General features: G+C 36.1%; 1 protein-coding gene across 3 annotated transcripts in view; it reads left to right on the top strand.

Moving 5' to 3' along the window:
* Positions 1-18,998, top strand: part of LOC131063504 (arginine--tRNA ligase, chloroplastic/mitochondrial) — a 52,544-nt gene extending 33,546 nt beyond the window's left edge. For all 3 annotated transcript variants that reach the window (XM_057997347.2, XM_057997348.2, XM_057997349.2), the window contains exons 14-18: positions 5,761-5,830; positions 16,627-16,716; positions 16,825-16,893; positions 17,123-17,221; positions 18,739-18,998. In XM_057997347.2, the coding sequence (XP_057853330.2) occupies positions 5,761-5,830; positions 16,627-16,716; positions 16,825-16,893; positions 17,123-17,221; positions 18,739-18,849 (439 nt within the window). In that variant the 3' untranslated portion in view covers positions 18,850-18,998. The remainder of the gene's footprint in view (positions 1-5,760; positions 5,831-16,626; positions 16,717-16,824; positions 16,894-17,122; positions 17,222-18,738) is intronic.
* The last annotated feature ends 306 nt before the right edge of the window (positions 18,999-19,304 follow it).

The following is a 19,304-nucleotide window of genomic DNA, read 5'->3' as shown; positions in this document are numbered from 1 at the left end:
AGCGTCCTAAAATTGCGACACTTGCAATTTCGACCGCATTTGGGTCTTCACGATGGCGATGCAACACGGAACCTGAATGGAGACCCCGAAACTTGTTCATGACATCAAAAACTGCATTTCTCAGCACCCTGGCCTGATCCTCCTTGCACCCTGCTGTCCCTGGAGGTGGGACCATGGCGCCCAGCGTCTTGGTCCTCCAGGACCATGGCGCCCAGCGCCCTGGTCCCTGGCCCTATTTTGGGCCCGGTCTCTTTTGGGCATCGGGTCTTTAAGTTTGCAAATTGGAAAATAATGTTTCCTGGTCGGCCTAAGGTCGGAAAAATCAGTCTATCAACCCTAATTGACAAGTATATAAACTACATTTCGTCTCTCAAAAAGGGAGGAGGACATATGTGTGCAAAGGCGCGAAAGCCATATTCAAGCATTCAAACATTCAAGCATTCAAGCATTCCTTCAAGCAATTGAACATTCTAAGTCTCCATTCAAGGCTAAGTGTTGCATTCAAGACAAGGATTCAACCATTGAAGAGGAGATCACATACAACACATTACATACAACATACATTACACCTTCGCATGTAAGAATACAAACATTCTTACAACAAGGTATCAGTACTTGTTTACATAACAAACATTTACATTTACAACATTCTCATTTCTTGGTTAATTCCAAAACCGGGGTTTGACCTAAAGGCAAACCCCTCATCCCTAACCCCCCAATCGTCCTCTCTTTTCTGTGTGTAGGTTGCAGGTACGCGGCTGTAATTGAAGATCTGGAATCCTTGTGCAGAGATGAACAGATCCACCTTCGTTTCGCGGATTTTTCGGAGGACCGTGTGCACGCCGGGCGCCATCGTCCCGTCAACTTTTGCTCAAATTCGCAGAACAGCACCGTCTCGACATTTTACTGCTAATTCCAGGTCCGCAGCTTCATATCATATCCCTATCTCTGTTTATAAGCAAATATTTCCCACTTTACATGCATTCCTAGTTCAATCTTTCTATCTACATTTCTTTACAAAAGAGGGTATCCTTGATGTCTTAACCCTTGAAACTCATATAGAATCCAATCTTGCATTGCGTGGGATTGGATCTTGTGGGTTTCAACCCCTCTTTTGAATGTAAAGTCTCCCCTAAGTGAAAACCATCAACCCTAGTGACTCTCCCTTCTCTCTCCTTGGAGTTGGGGAGGGGAGAACGACTAGGGTTCGATTTTTTCTGCTTTACAATTACATTATCAACAATAAATTTGGACAATGTGTCCAATTTATCTAAAGAATCCTTAATGTGATCTGTGTTGCAATTTGGTGCAATCAACTTAAGAATGGGTAGTATGTTATCAATTGCCTTATAGGCCAATGCATTGCAATCCGTTATCTTCTTAATTGAATCCAAAAGTACCTCTGTAACATTGTTAGGTCTGAATTCACTTGTAGATGTGCTGGATGTCTGGCCAATCATTTTTATTACCTCTTTGCTTCCATCAGATGTGTCCATCTTGCATTTTCTTCTGGTGGATCAGTCTGTGTTTGCATCTCAACCTTTAAAGGTTCCTTAGACTGTTGCAATGTTTCTGTGATTGCCGGTTTCTCCGTCTCTGTGTGCATCTTTGCCTCGGTTTGTTTCTCTGCTGGTTTCTTTGTCTCTGGTGGCCCTATGCTAGTACCTTTATCTTCAGTAGGTTTTTCAGTTTGTGCCGGTTGCTCTGTTTGTGTTGATGTCTCAGTTTCAACAGTTTGTATCGGTTCCTCTACTATGTTGCTATTGTCAACATTGTCTAACTTAACCTTTGAATTATCCTTATCCACAACAATGTTTACCTCTTATCTGGATGTTTGTTGAATGCTTGAAAAACACTTCTCAGATTCGCCTTGAATGCCTTTGCTCGATTTCACACTCATAGAAAGTTTGAATGCTCGATGAATTTGAAATGAGGGTTTCCCAGTGCTTTATAGCCAAAAATTCTTTAAAACATCATTAAATGCTCGACGGTTAAGTGAAAACTTAACACACCTGCCAATAAAGAAGAAATGTATCTTCTCACCATCAACCGAGGGTAGAATGCATGATCTTCAACTTTCTGCAATACCCCCTAAGGATTGTTCCTTAGTTAGATGAAGAATCTCCTGCCGGTGGAGGATTACTCTGTTCTACCGGTGAAGATATAGTTTCATCAGTTCTCTGATCTCTTTTCTTAATCCACTGTTTAGAAAATTCTCGCCTTACTTCTTCTACCTTCTCTTTGCCTTTAAATCTAGATCTCATATTGTTTGCCGGTGCATTCTTGCTTCTACAAAATTTAGCAATATGTCAAATCTTGTTACAAGCATAACAAGTCACATTATTCCTCTGAATAGCCTTTCCATATCCTTGACCGGTTTGTGATCTGCATTGATTAGATAAATGTCCAAATCTTCCACAAACATAGCATTTCACATTCATTCTGTAATTTTCTGAATTATGACCAACTTTTTTGCATTTGGAACATTGACCAATGGGTGAGTTCCTATTCTGATTATTTCTAAATCTACAGTGATTTGCTTTATGACCATATTTGTTGCAATTGAAACATTTCCCATTAAATTTGTAAGCAATAGGTTGTCTTACCGGTTTGTTCTGATCTTGATTGTTTGCAGTATCAGAACTTTCTCCAACTCCAAATCCAAGTCCAGTAGTATCTCCATTAGGTTTATGACTTTTCAGCATGTCATCAAGTTCTTCTGAACTTTTCTTGAATTTGTCTTTGTGTTTATTTGCAGTAGCCAACTCATTTCTAGAATTCCAACTTGTCTCATAAGCTCAGTTTTATCATGTTGCATGTGAATCAGATCTATCTTCAACATATCATTTTCATGACTAAGTCTCAAATTTTCATTTTCAGCATCAAGTCTCCTAGTCAAGTCTTCTTCATTCTTCTTCCTGTCTTCAATATCTTTACATAACCTCAGAGTCATTTCTTGCATTTCATTCTTCATATTACTGTTTTCTTGTCTCAACTTGTTTGCAATGTCTCTAAGAGTTTCTTTTTCATCATCATCATTCTGCATCTTCTCATGAAGTTCTTTTATTTTATTTTGTGCTATATCAAAGTTCTCCTGAAGTCTTTTTATGAATTCCTGTGCAATCTTTAGATCATCTTCAAGTTTGATATTCTTCAATTTCTCCGCATCAACATCTTCAAGAGCTCTTTCCAACTATTTTCTTAAGTTCTCCATCTGTATCGGTATCAGAATCTTCCTCAAGCTGTTAGGCTTTTGAAAATAGAGGACCAGGCTCTGATACCAATTGTTAGATTCAATGACAGTCCCAAAGACACTGAGAGGCGGGGTGAATCAATGTCTAACCGGTTAGCAGAATTTAAACTTATTAATAACTTTGCATCCCAAAATAGTGTACCGGTAAATAAGAATTAATGCAGCAAATACAAATAATAGAGACAACATAGAGACACACCATAACACAAGATATTTAACGAGGAAACCTGGTGTGGGAAAAACCTTGGTGGGATTTGTGACCCACAATATTTACTCACTGGCCAATGAATAAATACTACTTACAATGAGGGGCCTGCACATGCAGGGAGGCCAACAACCTAGAGCTCATTGCTCGATCACAAAATAGGAGTCACACTGACTACAAAATGGATTATCAAAATCCAACACAATGTACTGCTCAAAACAGCATCTTATATGCCAGGTTCAGTTTTGGTTTAAGCTCAGACAATAACCAAAACCTTCGCTGTCAACTATATCACCTTATACAAAATTGCCTTATACTTCTCATCTATCTTCATACCTAAAATGACCTATAAGATCTTATACATATATGAATCTATTACAATGTACCATGTCGGCTTACAAAAGATATTTACATTAAAATACAATAAACAAAAGTTTATTCCATGTCGGCCTGAGTGCCGGTATGCATTGTTGCCGATGCCGGTGCCGGTGTCCGCCGGTTGGTTGCCAGATGGTTGCCATCAATGACAACATCAACTATTCTCATAAGAGTGTAGAATGCCAATACTAGCTACTAGACTTCTTTGGATTTGTGATGATGAGCATATTGGACATGATATTGTTCACTTGGACTTAGAAAGAAAGGATAGAAAGGTAAATAAATAGCTGGATCTTTCAAGAAGTTTGGGAGAATTTACATAGTTCATTGAAATTCAAACTACTCTCCACAGATCCTTCAGCTTCTTTTTGTCTATATTGAGGGTATTTGCAATAAGATACAAAAATATTGAAAAAAAATTGCACTAAGACAACTTTTGCACATCGTAGCAAACTCAGAAAATTGCTCAGATTCTCCAAGGATTGAAGATAACCATCTCATAATTGTGAGGTATATAAGTTTGAATGTTACATAGGAGAAACTGGTTGTTTTTTATATTTGTACAAGGATAAAGGAACATGTAGGCATAAAAATGAATATGTTAGCAAATTTTTGTTGTTGGAGTTTTCTTTCAGTACAAGGCATCATATTTGCAGGGAAAATTTGAAATTCTTAGTTGTGGAACTAAACTATTTTAAAAGTTACTTCAGGGAGGCTATTTAAATAGAGATGAGGGTATCACATTCTTTTTTTGTAACCCATGTGGCATAAATTAAACAAATCATATTTAACTCGGATTTTTTTAAGATTAATTTTCTCTGTTCATCACGCGTTGGTTTCCCAAAGAATAGAGAGGGTCTGTTGACTCTCTGGTATGTTATAAAACCTGTCAAATTAAAATACTAATTGAGCATTTGAAACTACATGGATGAGACTATTCATCCCAAAGAGGTCTGTTTTACCATGACCGTTGGCGAAGAGTTAGATGATGCTTATTCCTTGATACAATTGTTCTTTCTTCTCTTGCAAGAAAAGTTTACAACCCCATGAAGCCTTCTTCCTTCTTGTTTCTCTGCCAAACTTTCACTCATTGCAGAAAATTCCTCACTGCTTTGAATTAAGCCCATTTTTAAGACCATTTATTAATTTAATCAGAAAACTCATATTCTGAAGAGATAAAATATACTAATTTTTTGAATAAGCTGTAAAATTATTGTAATAATAATAGTGGTTATTTCATGTAACTTTGTTTTCTCTTTCTGAAGTTGGCTCTTATTTATTGAGCTGTCATCCACAATCCTTATGCATCTTTTTCATCCAGATGATGGATGACAGAGTGTGATCTGAAACATCAATATATTCCTCACTGCTTTGAATTAAGCCCACTTTTTAAGACCATTTATTAACTTTCAAAAGAGTCATATTCTGGAGTGATAAAATATACTTTTTTTTGAATGAGTTGTAAAATTATTGTAGTCATAATAATGGTTATTAGATGTAACTTTGTTTTCTCTTTCTCTAGTTGGCTCTTATTATTAGAGCTATCATCCACAATCCTTGCGCATCTTTTTCATCCAGATGATGGATGACAGAGTGTGATCTGAAACATCACTGCAAAAATTTCTATAAATCTTTCTTCTAAAAGCTTTGTGGTCATCTTTTATGGACTGAAAATCATATGTTCTTAATTTTATATATTGCTAACTACATTTTACAAGTTGCTTCATACTACTATATTGATGGATCATGGAATTACAGTTTTGGTTGGAGCAAAACTTTGTAGGTATACAGATATTTGTCTTCTTTGATGGTACTGGGATTTTATCTATTGTGAATGATTGTTTACTCAGTACATGTTTTTTCAAATAAAAGTTCCAGGTTTTAGATATTTGTAATATAGTTTAATTTGTTTATTGGATTTCAGGTATGCGGATTTGAAGAATAACAGGCTAACAAACTACACGTTTAATTTTGATCAAATGTTGGATGTTCGGGTATGTTGCCATTTTTTCTAAAGGAATTTCACTGGTGGAGTTCTACCATATTAGGAAACTCTATTATCTTTTAGGTCGCATTGGCTGACACATGGATGTAATGGTGTTGCTTACCTTGTGGTGGAATATTATGTTAATGATTGAATGGTGCATAAGTTAATTAAAGTCAACAATTTTGGGGAAAGAGAGATAGTGCACAAACATAACACGCTTGCATTGATTCATATACTCACATTATGATGCTATAACTTCTATACAATAAATTGACTTTTCATAGGGCATCCCTTAATGTGTAACTTGTTTTCATTCTTTTGAATCCATCAAACTCTTAATTTGGCTTGTCACCTTCTAATCCATTGAACTCATAATTTATAATTAACCTAGTTTGTTATTATTTATGCTTTGACTGTTGATATGATAAACATTGATCCACCAACAGTCCCTAAATTTTGTATGATTGTCATCTTTTGAAGGAGTGTGTCATGTACCCAAGGGTATGCTATGATAATATATTAGATATTAATAAATAACTAGGTTATTGAATCGACTTGAGACCTTGACTATTTAGGCAACACAACGAACTGGAATTGGAACTGAAATCATATCATTCGGGGATTTGGGTAGGGCACAAAAATATATGCCAAAATTGTTTAGATTGAACCCAATTGTAGTAAGATGATTCTTGGTGTGTCTAGGCAATTCCAAAATGATTTTGGATGTTCCTAGGCAATAAAACTTTTCTTTGCTGCAATCTCATTGATGAACTCAAAGGGCTAGGGTTCAAACCACCCAATGGACCATTTTGAATCCCTTGAATCATTCAAATAAAAAATGCAAACCCTGTTTGCTGCCACCCTCTATCTCTTAAATTTTGGATCGCTTAGAGGCCTGCAATCACGCCCTACTCCATTTCCCTTGTTACTTTTTCTAATCTTGCTTGATGCCCTTGCCACATCTTCTCCATGCAGCCACTAACCTGACAAGTATGGGAGGCAGTAGGTTAGGGTTTCAGAACTCACCAATGCCACAACCATTGAGAAATAATGTTATGAATGGGGAAAAATAATTAAAACAAAATAAACCATTCTGGTGTTCAAGCAACTTCCTCTACAAGAAAACCCCCTCCATTAGCAATGAAGAAGCTCTGCAAAGACCCCTCTTGGATGAAATTTTGTGAACTGATGGAAAGACGATATTAAAATTAAACACTTGGTTTATTTATCTATCTCGTTTTGCAAGAAATACAACAGAAAGGGCACTTATATCATTTTTGTTTTGTTTAGTGTATGAAAACTAGTAGAAGATGGTTGCCTTGGTCAAGGCTTGACAACAAATGCCTTAACCTTCTTCTTAGTCTTCCCATTTGGATGGTCATCAATGTGCTTGAAGTTTTAGGGATTGTGTGCTGCACCTGATTATAATGACAATAACACAACCAAACCAAATAATAATAAGGTTCCAAAGCAATTGTGGTTGTTCTAATCTACCTACATTGTCTATCATGTTTTGCAAGAAACACAATAGAAAGAGCACTTTTATCTTGTTTTGTTTGGTGTTTGAAAGTTCGTAGAAGATGGCTGCCTTGGTCAAGGCTTGAAAACAAATGCCTTAACCTCTTAGTCATTTCTCCCACTTGGAGGGTCATCAATACACCTGAAGTTTTTGATCACCTGCTCCATTCAATTATGGCGACAATAATACAACCAAATGTTAAATCAAATAATAATAAGATTCCAAAGTGATTGTGGCTCTGTTAATCTACCTACTTCATCTTATATAAATAGTGATGATGATTTAGGTCTTGAATGAAGACTCATATGATGTTGATTACCAATTGCATAGATTTAAAACTTGCTGAGTACTTTCGAGCAATCTTTTAAACAAAGTAACTTGATCTCAACCTTGCCAAGTCAATGAGTTGAGTTTCTAATGAGTTCATAGAGTGACTTGTGGTGAGTACCCATGAGTACATAGAAAGGTTGTAGGTGTTTGTCAAGTTTTGTGGTGTTTTTGTTGTAGGAGTTTTGTATGCGTATTTCTTTAAATTGTCCAAGTTTTGATGAGTTTTTGTTAAGTCCGTGTCAAATTTGGGTCTATTGAGTTTTTAGTGAGTTTTTCAAACTATGATTGGTTGTATTGTTTTAATCTTGAACATTGAATATCTATCATGACATTTGAGTTTGACTTGATATTGAATTAGTATACTTTTTTTGTAATATTTATGGTAGTTCTGTTTAGCATTTGTATGAAATGTAATATTCTGAACTTAATTTTTGTTTGTAGACTGCAAATATGTATATATTTATGCTTGTCATGTATTTTTTGCATGGACATGCCTATCCCCATTTTTTTAATTGTTATACTAGCTTATTGTACCCAATTTCAGTTTGACAACTTAGATAAATAAAGGTGTAGGTACATATGCTTTGTAAGTCAGCCCACTAACTAATTAGAAATAACTATAAGTATATATCCCACATGTGTGGGTAAGTGATAGTGGTAGGTAGTTGAGTGCTAGACATTGTAATGAGTCGATATATGAAGAGTAATATGTGTTTGGGATCTCATTAGCAGATATAGTGTGTAGTGGCTTCTTCCAATAAAGAGCATTGGATGGTATTGCCCTATCTAAAGGGTTTGGTTTATTACTAAGTATGTTCGGAGTATTTCAATTATTTTATTCAAGTTCGTATTTCAATTATTTGACTTCAATGATGCAAAAGATAACTCTTAGGTGGTTTGGGGCATAGTTCGTAGACTTGGTTTGGAGAGTAGTCGGCAAGCCCAAATTTTTTGACTCGGCAAATACGACAAAAATGCGGCAAGAACTTGGCAACTTAGAAAGTACTAAAAATTAATTTTTTTTAAAGAAACATATTTTTTTGCAAAATTCAATTACAAAATGTATAAAATTAAAAATTGGTATCTTGAAAGAGAAAATGCATGGTTTAATGGCAAAATAAAGTGTGAAAAACACATTTTAACTAGCGTTTTACATGCATCAACATTTTTACCCGTGTTTTTCCTATCTCTATAAAAATGTGAGTTAATCTTGTAAAAACTCGCCTAGCAAAAAAGATAGAGAATACTTGGCAACTCGGAGTGAGTACTCAGAGTTCGCAAACAATGGTTTGGGGCATAATTTTCTTGATGAAGTATTCATAATGTTCACTTGTTAGAGTTTTGATGCCAAGTTTTTGTGAGTGCTACAAAAACTTGTTGAAATTCAACGAGTTTGACTATTTAACTCACTCCTCCAAAAAACACAAAAAATGTTGTAAAGATGCAATTTTTCCTTTTAAAAGACCTATTCCACCATGTTGGACACTTTAAAAATGTTGTTTTCATTTTGATTTTTTTTTGTTTTTTGCTTGGTGAATATTGTATATATATATATATTAATTCAAAACATTGATTACAACGTCCTGGTATCAAGTCATAAAACCACCCGTACAAGAAGAAACCGCTTAACCCCCAACCATACAGAAACATATAGAAATATGTCATACAAAAAAACCTTTTCGACAAAACACAGACCCTATAGATTATACCGACCATACAGACGACAAGAAAACATAATCATCACACAGGGACCAACTCCGTGGAATTGCTCGACCCGTGCAACTTAGCCTCGACTGGTGCCTCCTCATCTGGATCGTCTTCATCCTCAAGAGGAAAGCCTATCCAGATGGTGCGCTTGGGCTTGCACGGATTGGACTTGCTTGGCCTTCCTCACTTCCTCTTTGGTGTCGATGAAGTGCTTCCTTCCACAACTGCCGAGCACAATGGACCCCATTTGGCAATCTCCCTACCCACCGCTTCGCGTGCTTGTGCTTCTAAAAACTCCACCACCCCTTGCATACCTGCTTGCGTTGTGGCTCTCCGAATCTCCTTGCTACAAGTAGCACTCCGAATGAAATATGGGTGTTTTGGAGGCAGGAATTCACTTACGTGTAGCCATGTTCCGTCTGGGCAAATAAAACCATCTCCTCGCGACATCCTGAGGAAGCTGTCTAAGTTCCCCTGCCGTTCCTCCTTCACACAACACTCCACCACCCACTTAACTCTCTCCTTTCACAATAATTCAAAGCACTAGGCCACGAATAGAGAAGCAATATCAACATTCGTCCAATACTTAAAGTGTGCCTGGATATACTCTTCACCCAGAACCAGTTTCAGATTGGCCATGAAGTCAGGGTCTTCAAAGCAGAAGACATTGGATAGTCGTTCATCAGAATCCTGCCCCCAAAAAGCCACCATGGTTTTTGACGACACCAAGGAAAAGTTTGGCTCCATCTTTACGCACAGTTGTCACCTACACAGCACTGCATATAATTTAATTATCAAACTGCACCCCATATGTCTCCTTGGCTAACTTAAGAAGCCAGAATGTTTATCCCGTTTTTGAGGCATCATTAATATGAAGTACGCCACAGGTTGGCAAGCGTGGGAAGGACCAAATCTTCATTTATTCCCTGTCACTGTGGATAGACATCCCACCGATCGTAGTAGCTCACTCCGCCGTCAACCACTTTGGGAATCCTACCGTATACTTCGATTGGATAAATCCATGCTTGATAGATCTTCTTCCTGACATGCATTAAATGTCAAAATTGCCCGGGTCCAGTGGGGTGGCAAGCCGTATCCACGAGCCATTCGACATGGCGATGACTTTGCTAGACACTAGCCGTTATAGGGAGGTTGAATATAATCTCGTCAACTTGAAGCTGTAGAGCTTCATTTGCACACTTGTCTGCGTTGGAGTTACCCTCTCTCAAGACATGATAAATTTTGAATTCTTGAAAGGAGTCGAGGAGGTTAACAATGCACTTAATCTATCTGTCAAGGTTCCAGCTCTGGGCCCTTCCTTTAATGATAGATTGAACAATTATCTGGGAGTCACCTTCAATGTGAATTTTCGAAACTCCTAGAACCTTAGCTAGCTGAATGGCTAGCAATGTGGCCTGAACTTCCGCATCATTATTTGAACCATCAGGAAGACGGAGTTTCCCAAGAGCTAGCAATTTCCCATCACTATCCTTCACAACACATCCCGCACCTGAAGGTCCAGGGTTACCATGTGATGCTCCATCAAAATTTACTTTGATCCATCCATATTCAGGGGGTCGCCATTCCTCAATCAGTTCTATCCTCGGATTGGAAGGAGGATTAACCCTCATAGACCCATTAACGGGTTGACTTTTTTATTTTTACTTCGCATTATTTTTTGCCTTTTGAAAAAATAAAAATTGTGTGCTCCATGAAGCTTTGTGTGATTTTGAAGGTCTTCATTTGGGCTTGGTGTTAGGGGTTTCATTGTATATCGGGATAGGGTAAAGAGCACACAAAGAATACTGAAAGGGTTTTGGGGGGGGGGGGTGTTGAAAAGTATTCTCAACTTTTCAAAACATAAAACTCAATAAATTAATCAGCAAGAAACAAACACCAAATTTTTTTCATGGAAAACCCTTTTGGATAAAAAACCACGGTATACAATATCTTTCATTTAAAATGTGGGCACCAACCCATTTATATAAGTGAGCTAAAACTCACACATAGAGAACCAACTCAAAACAACAGAGGCATCGACCTCAAGTGGAGCACCACCTCAAATAATCTGCAAAGGCACCAACCTCTAATTGCACAAACAAAACTCAATATAATTTAGAACTCACAGCTAACTTTTTCAGACTGTCTTCACACCACAGTATATATTGATTGTATGTAACTCTGTAAAAATTTCTGCAATGTCTGAAAACAACACACTGAAAACTCCACACTTCATTCGATTTCCTTCCTCATATATTTGAAACTGTAGCAGCAATATCTTCTCCAGCCGCAACTGAAAAAGGTCCTGCCCTGTAAATAGAAAGCTCGTCCTTATTATTTTTTTTCATACTGCCCCTCTTCACACCACTTCAATCACCGTATCGAATAAGATACCCAACTTGTCCAACAACCTCACACCTCAAAATTTTTTCTTTTAGTCGCAATCTGTTTCTTCTATTTTTTTTACCACGTCTACACATCCACAAACAATACCATTGGCTGCTGTATAGTTGATTTTTTTTTTGAACACTCTCCTTTTTTTTTTAACGCACCTGCTATATACGTTAATATCTATTATAGAAGAAATGAATGGATTTTCAAACCTTACGCACCCCGTCACATCTAGAACAACACGTTCATGGTGATCTATAGCTGGCATCAAAGAGAAAAAAGAAACGGCCTCACATCTGGCAGCATCTATATTGTATTCCAAAATGTAAGATGTGCTTATCATGGAGAAAAAAAACCTTTCAGCATCTTCTTTTTTTAAGAGCATGACACGTCCTCTTTAATGAAGACCACGAACTGGAGTTAACCACTCTGTCTGAATTCAGCGCTAAACTTAGAGAGGTGTTACATATTGCGCAATCAATAGCCACGTCCATGAAACATCCAAAGTCTGATGCCTTCTAGAATTTGTAGAAAATATGTGGGATGAAAACATATTAAATTGGGCCACATAAATTCAAGAGTTGACATGGCAAGTAATCTGACATAGCAACTTGACTTGGCACGTAATCTGCTTTAGCAACTGACAAGCTGTTGAAGAAGACAATTAACTAGCTTAAGCAGACAAGCAAGTAGCTGAATTAAGCACCCAAACAGCTGAAGCACACGACCTGGCAGCACAAACAGGCAAGCAAGCAGCTCAAGTAGTCAAGCAAGAAGCTCAAGCAGCTCAACCAAACAAGTACACATCTCAACCAAGTACCCAAGCACCTCAACTAACCAAGCAAGCAGCTGAAACACACAACCAACCAGCTCAACCAGCTTAAGCAGCACAAGTAGCTCAAGCACCTCAAGTAGACAACCAGGCAGCACAATCTATTACTTTGAGTAATCCTCTGAGAATTATACTATCATCCTTTGACATCAATGACAAAATATCCAACATAGGGGACACATTGGGGGTGTTGCCCTTTCACCCCCACCAAACTCATTTGATATATTTTGCATAAAGTTTAAGTTTTTTTCAAAAAATTACATGTTATTCAAGCTGCCACATTTTGTTGGGCTTTTGTCAAGTCAATTTTTTTTGGCTTGCCGAGTACTTTCTGAGTTCAAATCTGTAAACTAGGATTTGAGGCATATTCAATAGGTAATAATTGGTTGGGGCTTAATGTTCTTCTTTGTACATAATGGATCCTTTTATTGTGTATATAAGGTGTACATAAGTGATCCTTCTATCTTTTATATATCTCTATTAATTCATCAATAAGTATTTATTACTTGAATGCCCTAGGATAAGTTGTGGAATTGGAGTTGAAGTTCCAAGTTCTATATATTTTTCGGCTAATATGGTGACTTTACTTCTTGTTTTTGTTGGGATAAGGTTTTATGCACCTTGCATAGAAATTTTCGATATTTTGTAAAGTTGTGGTCCATCTCTATGCAGAGGACCACACTTTGGGGGAACTCAATATCTTTGTAGGGATATTTGTGTGTTACAATGCGAAATGCATTAAATGTTAGTGGCACATTGGGGGAAATGCGTTTAGTACGAGGGTCATCATTTAGTGAGCAAATGATTATTGGGCTCATTAGAGGATTGCATCTAATGGTTGAAGATAATTATAAAATGCATTCAATAATGTAAAAAATATTTAATGTTTGGGTTATATTTGTAAGTCAAACTTGGGTGTTGGGTTTTGAGGGAGCAATATTGGTGCCTTCGAGAATGTGATGTCACATGATCTTAGTGGCAAACTTTATTGGTGATTGGGTCATTAAATGATGGTTGTAAGAAAGTTTTCTTTTCTTGTTGCACACTTGCATATAAATGAAAGGCGTGGTATAAAGTTTATTCATCACTTGTGCATGCTCATTGTGAGTGAAGCTTGGTGCAAGCACCTAAAGGATTTTGTAGCTTGTTGAGGGGATCTTGAGGAGCATAGAGTTAGACATGTGGCTCTCATTTGTTCTTGGATTATTCTCATGAGGATAGCAAGGATGATTACTTATGGCTGGGAAGATGCCTGCTATCCAAGGAACATCTGAGTGAGAGGAGAGACTTCCTGAGGGTAGGTCATATCTTGCATGGTTTCTTCTATGGTTGAAAGTGTCAATCTCTATGTTGTAATACAATTGTTTTGTTGTTGGCTTTTTCCAAAAGGGTTTTCCCTGGGCATTTCAATGTCTTTATGTTTTGTAAGATTGTTTTTTCTTTCATTTTTGTTATTTGTGGTCAATGTTGGAATGTTGTTGGAACTTATATCAGGGATACCATAGGTATCTTTCCACATAGGGCTAATGGTGGGAATTATCTATATTAGGGTCAACGAAGGAAATTGTCTAAACATAGTTTGCAGACTCAAACTTAGAGAGTACTCAATAAACCCAAAATTTGCAACTCGACAAGACTCAACAACTTAAAAAAATACTTACATTTCTTAAAAAACAATTTTGTTGCAAAATTCTATTACACATTTGATTCTTGAATGTGTGTGAATTACATATTCACATTGTGATGTGAAGTTGGATACAATAGCTAGTTGCTAATGTTAATGTTAGAATAAGAAAGGGAAGACACAACAATCTGAAACTTAGAAATCTTACAAGAACAAGATACACATAATTTTATCTTGGGAAAACCCTCCACCTGAGGGTGAAAAACCCAGCCACACAGATCATAGGATTGATCCTTCATGTATGCCTTGTCTCGTCATATTCCATTATTTTTATTTGCCTTTATCCTGAATTATCATCTAAATCAAGAAAATGTGAATTAACCTTTATCAAACTAGATGATCTCAACAATGCTCTCTCAACCATTTCTTTGGTTCGTAACATAGTTGGACATATCTAGTTGTGAAATTCATATGTAAGCTTTATTTAGCACTTATGATTTTTAATGTTTCGCTTTATAATATTGTTGATTTTTCAGCTCACTATCATAATGGAAGGAAATAAATCACACCCGAAATAGAGGAATCTAATTGTACTAAATGCTAGATTCTTAAAAGAGCCAATATTGTTCAATGCAAACAAAGATCTAAGTACTTGAGATAGAGAGAATAGAACTGTTGAGGAGTGCTTATTTGGTTAAGGGTCTGATGTCAACTTTGGCCTCTTTGATTGACTGAAATGTTATGACAGAAAATTGGGATCAGTATTGGGTTAGTGATCAGAAGTCTATGACATAGATAATTAATGATTATTAATGCTAGGGACTTGGCTGCACCCACAGTTTGGTCTTGGGACACTTTGCTTTTGTGTGATGTTTATTTTCACTTTCAAGATTTGTAGAACTTATTTGCATGTGCAGGTGCTTGCATTTGAGAAAACAGTATTGCTGAAAGCAGCTTTTGGGGCCTGCTATAGATAAAGGGAAGATTGTTAATTTCCTTGATAGCAGTCAAGCTCAATGGTAGATGTAACAAGATTGAATTCATGCCTAATAGACAATGCATATGCTGATGTAACTGAGACTGAGTAAACTGAAATTGATCTGAGACTGACTGATCAAATGCAGATTCTTTTGGGTTATGAGTTGATGATTAAAATGATCTAAGATGATTTCTGTAATGAAAGTCCTAGATGCACAGCTTGAGACCATTGGTATGCAAGCTGATGATTGTATTCATATTCGTAGAGTGTTGGCTTCAGAAGTGGAGATTTGAAATTTAAAATTGTAGTACTATGCCTTGGGCATAGTTCTTTCTAGGGGATAGGCTGAGACTACAACTAAATGCAGATACTTTTGTGTTTTGAGCCCACAAATAAAATGACCTAAGATGATGTCCTTAATTAGCAAGTGCTAGTCACACGACTTGAGACCTTTGGCGTGCAAGCCAGTGAACAATGGTCTTTTTCTTACAGTGTTGGCCTGAGAAGTGGAGATTTGAAATTTTAGAATGGGAGGACTAGACGTGGGCGCAATTCTGTCGAGGTGATAGAATTTTGTGGGAAGCCTAGTCCAAGGAAGTAGAGCCCTACAAAATTAGACCGGTCCTGTTGAGAATGAAAGAGTTAGCATATTAGAGGATAGGCTTAGGGTTAGCAACAGTTAACTTGCCAAAAGAGACAAATTGGGTTCCAAGACCATGCAATTATGCCATCCATTTAAAGTGGTGTAAAACACAATGGTTGAAGTGCAAGGTATGCACATTCATCTCTACACATACAAACATGTTAGCATATTAGAGGATAGGCTCAGGGTCAGGATAAATTAATGTGCTAAAAGAGACAAATTGGGTTCCAAGACCATGCATTTATGCCATCCATGCAGAGCGGCATTAAAAAAAAATGGTTGAAGTGCAAGGTATGCACATTTATCTCTTCACATACAAATATGTTGAACTCTTCCTATTGCATTGTTCTCTTAGCCTTTTCTTCAGGTACATTAAACTCGTAAAATCCATTTCAACAATTCTGCATTAATGAATGTCAATTTCTATGTAGTTCCACACACTAAATTGAACCAACTTGTAGTGGGTAATGCAATCTCTTAAGTCTAAAGTTAGATTGATTAACATGAGGGTAATGCAATCTCTTAAGTCTAAAGTTAGATTGATTAACATACAGTGTGTTTCTTTTGAGTCCTTGAGGATGTTGCCATATGCATTGCATTTTATATCTACCATCATTCAATCAGTTTTGAATTTTTCTCGAGGTTGCACATTTAATATTGATTTGTTACATTTTACATGTCAGTGACATGAAACACCCCATTTTATTAGACAAAGTTAACAACCTTCAAAGTCATGTTCCAAACTAACATGAGATGTTGCTTTTTCATATGTTTTCAGGGAAATACAGCAGTTTATCTTTTGTATGCGCATGCTCGCATATGTTCTATCATTAGGAAGTCTGGAAAAGACATAGAGGAACTCAAGAAGGCAAGTACTTGAACTGCTTTAAATGAGACTTACTTTTGGTGATGATTTGGGTGGGGGTTTAGAATTCATACTTGTAGTTTGACGGCTTGTGGAATTGATTATTTACAGACAGGAAGCATTCAGTTGATTCATGAGAATGAACGGCTGCTAGGAATGCATCTCATTCAATTTTCCGAGGTACATAAGTTTACATTGGAACAAAATTTGAAGATATTAAAAATGGATTGTAGTCTATTAATGACCACATAGATATTCACTGATTCAGTTTGTGTACAGATTTAGTATCCATAGAGACTTTCATTGGAAGTTTTGCAATAATATTTTTTATTTGTAGAAAACATATTCTTTGTGTTTTATCACATCCATTCTATGTTAGTGTACTTAAATCGTCATGCTCTGTGCACAGATTGTGGAGGATGCTTGCACTGAACTTTTGCCAAATACATTATGCGAGTACCTTTATAACTTATCTGAAAATTTTACAAAGTTCTATTCAACTTGCAAGGTATTTCCTAACTCAGCCCTATAAGCTTCAAAATTTGAAGTCAACTTGCAAGTTATTTTGTAATTCATGTTCTGAAGTAAGTAATACTTAATAAATAATTCCAATCAAAGATATTTTCCTTGTATTGTAATGTTTTAAACAGTTGTAATGGCCCTCCCCTGTAGAGAGCAAAGAGGGTGGTAAATGGCTCTTAAAAGTAAATAGTTTAGATTTATACCCACTTAATGATTGGTAGTTGGGCCTTTTCTTTTGCTCTGCAGCTAAGATTCCTGAAATGCATGATGTACAGATTACAGTGTTTACATTCTAAGTTCTCCAAAAAAACTGTAGAGCACATATGTAATGTCAGTTTTTACTATTGATTTAGAGATTAAGCATTAAAATATTGCTGAAAAATGTAACTTTTGAGGCTACTTATACAAAAAAAATTGCATAATAATGAAGAAATTATTACATATGATACTGAAAAAATAAAAGTGTCTCCATAAATATTAACATGTCTACAATGTTATTAGTAACCACTAATCAGGATTCAAAGAAAATCAGTTGACATTTGAAATTGCCACAGTGCAATATGAGCTACTTTTCTCTTCAATGAATATTGCCATAAGTCCCATAGCAACTTCGATGTTCCATCTTCAAACACAATCAGTAAATAGTGTATTGCTTTTTCTATAAGTTGAACTATAGAACAAATTTAATGAAAGAAAAAGATACGTTTTTCAGTAATATGCCTGGTAAATCAATAACTTAATTAAAGGAGTCATGATTGTATTAAATGAAAGGACCTGGCTTTGAATTTTGAGATGGGCTCTGTTAGTGAGCATTCATCTAATTTTCTGCTATCTTAACATTTTTTTGTCTGAAATTTGTCTTCGTACTATCTTTCATTATAAACACTTTTCCCTAATTTAGGTTCATCAAACCTTAATCAGACCTGTGATTGTGTTGACAAAATACTGTTTCCTTTCACCACAATCGTCATTGACAAATCTAACTTTATTTGACATTAAAGAAAGATCCTTTAAACAGTATGTTGTTATGAAATCATTTAATCTCATATTATTCATTTTCATCCTCCTGATGGAAGAGAGTTGTCTATTTAGACGTTGAAGGGTAGGAACTGCATTTTCTAGCCCTCTTTTTGAGGGGAAGGAATGGTATGACTATTTAAGGTTTTCAAACTTTAGTTTTTAAATCAGGAAATGCGTGAAATCACTTATTATGTATTGTAAGAAAATTTCAGAAATGTTTAGGAATATATATTGCACATATTTTTATTTGCTCAATTTCATTGGAAACATTTTTAAGTTATGAAGGGAAAAAACAATTAACTACTTAAAAGCCATCTTGATATTTTCTTTGGCATCAACATTTTGTTTGCATAGTTGTTTGTCAAATGTCAAGCTAGCGAGTTCGACTTTTTTTTTTGCAATTATATTGAGCTAGTTTTCAGACTTGAGTTATATTCATTGTTGATTCCCTAATTACAATTAACCTAATGTTCTGTTTTGTAGGTTGTGGGATCTGAGGAAGAGACAAGTAGGTTATTGCTATGCGAGGCTACAGCAATTGTCATCAGAGAATGTTTTAAGTTACTGGGGATTACTCCTCTTTACAAATTGTAGTTTGAGAGAATTTTTAGTTTAAGGTCTTATGAATCATTGTCCAATGGAAAATAATCTAAAATTTAAGGTGGATATCACCTTATAGTGTGCTTTTTGATGTATATACGTTCTGATTGAAGGTTATATTAAAATAATAATGTTTCAGAGAACTTACACAATTTTGAATCATGTAAACAACTAGTATATATATGAGTCTCAAGCTATTTTATTTACTTAATATTAACTTTCTTTAAGAACTGTTATTTACTACATACATAAAGGACAAATTATAATTTTAAATTAATAATAATATTATTTTTATTTGAGGAGCTCGCTCTTTTATCCTTGGAGGAGTTCTCTTGAATTTCTGTCTATTAATTTCAATCTGCTCCTCATAATGAAGTCTTAGACCTTGAACGACCAATTACTAAACCGTCCAAAATACAAAAGAAACAAGGTTAGAAATGAAGACCTTG

Source organism: Cryptomeria japonica, chromosome 6, assembly GCF_030272615.1.
Source record: "Cryptomeria japonica chromosome 6, Sugi_1.0, whole genome shotgun sequence".
Classification (NCBI taxonomy): Eukaryota; Viridiplantae; Streptophyta; class Pinopsida; order Cupressales; family Cupressaceae; genus Cryptomeria; species Cryptomeria japonica.
This window is presented reverse-complemented; position numbering and strand designations above follow the sequence as displayed.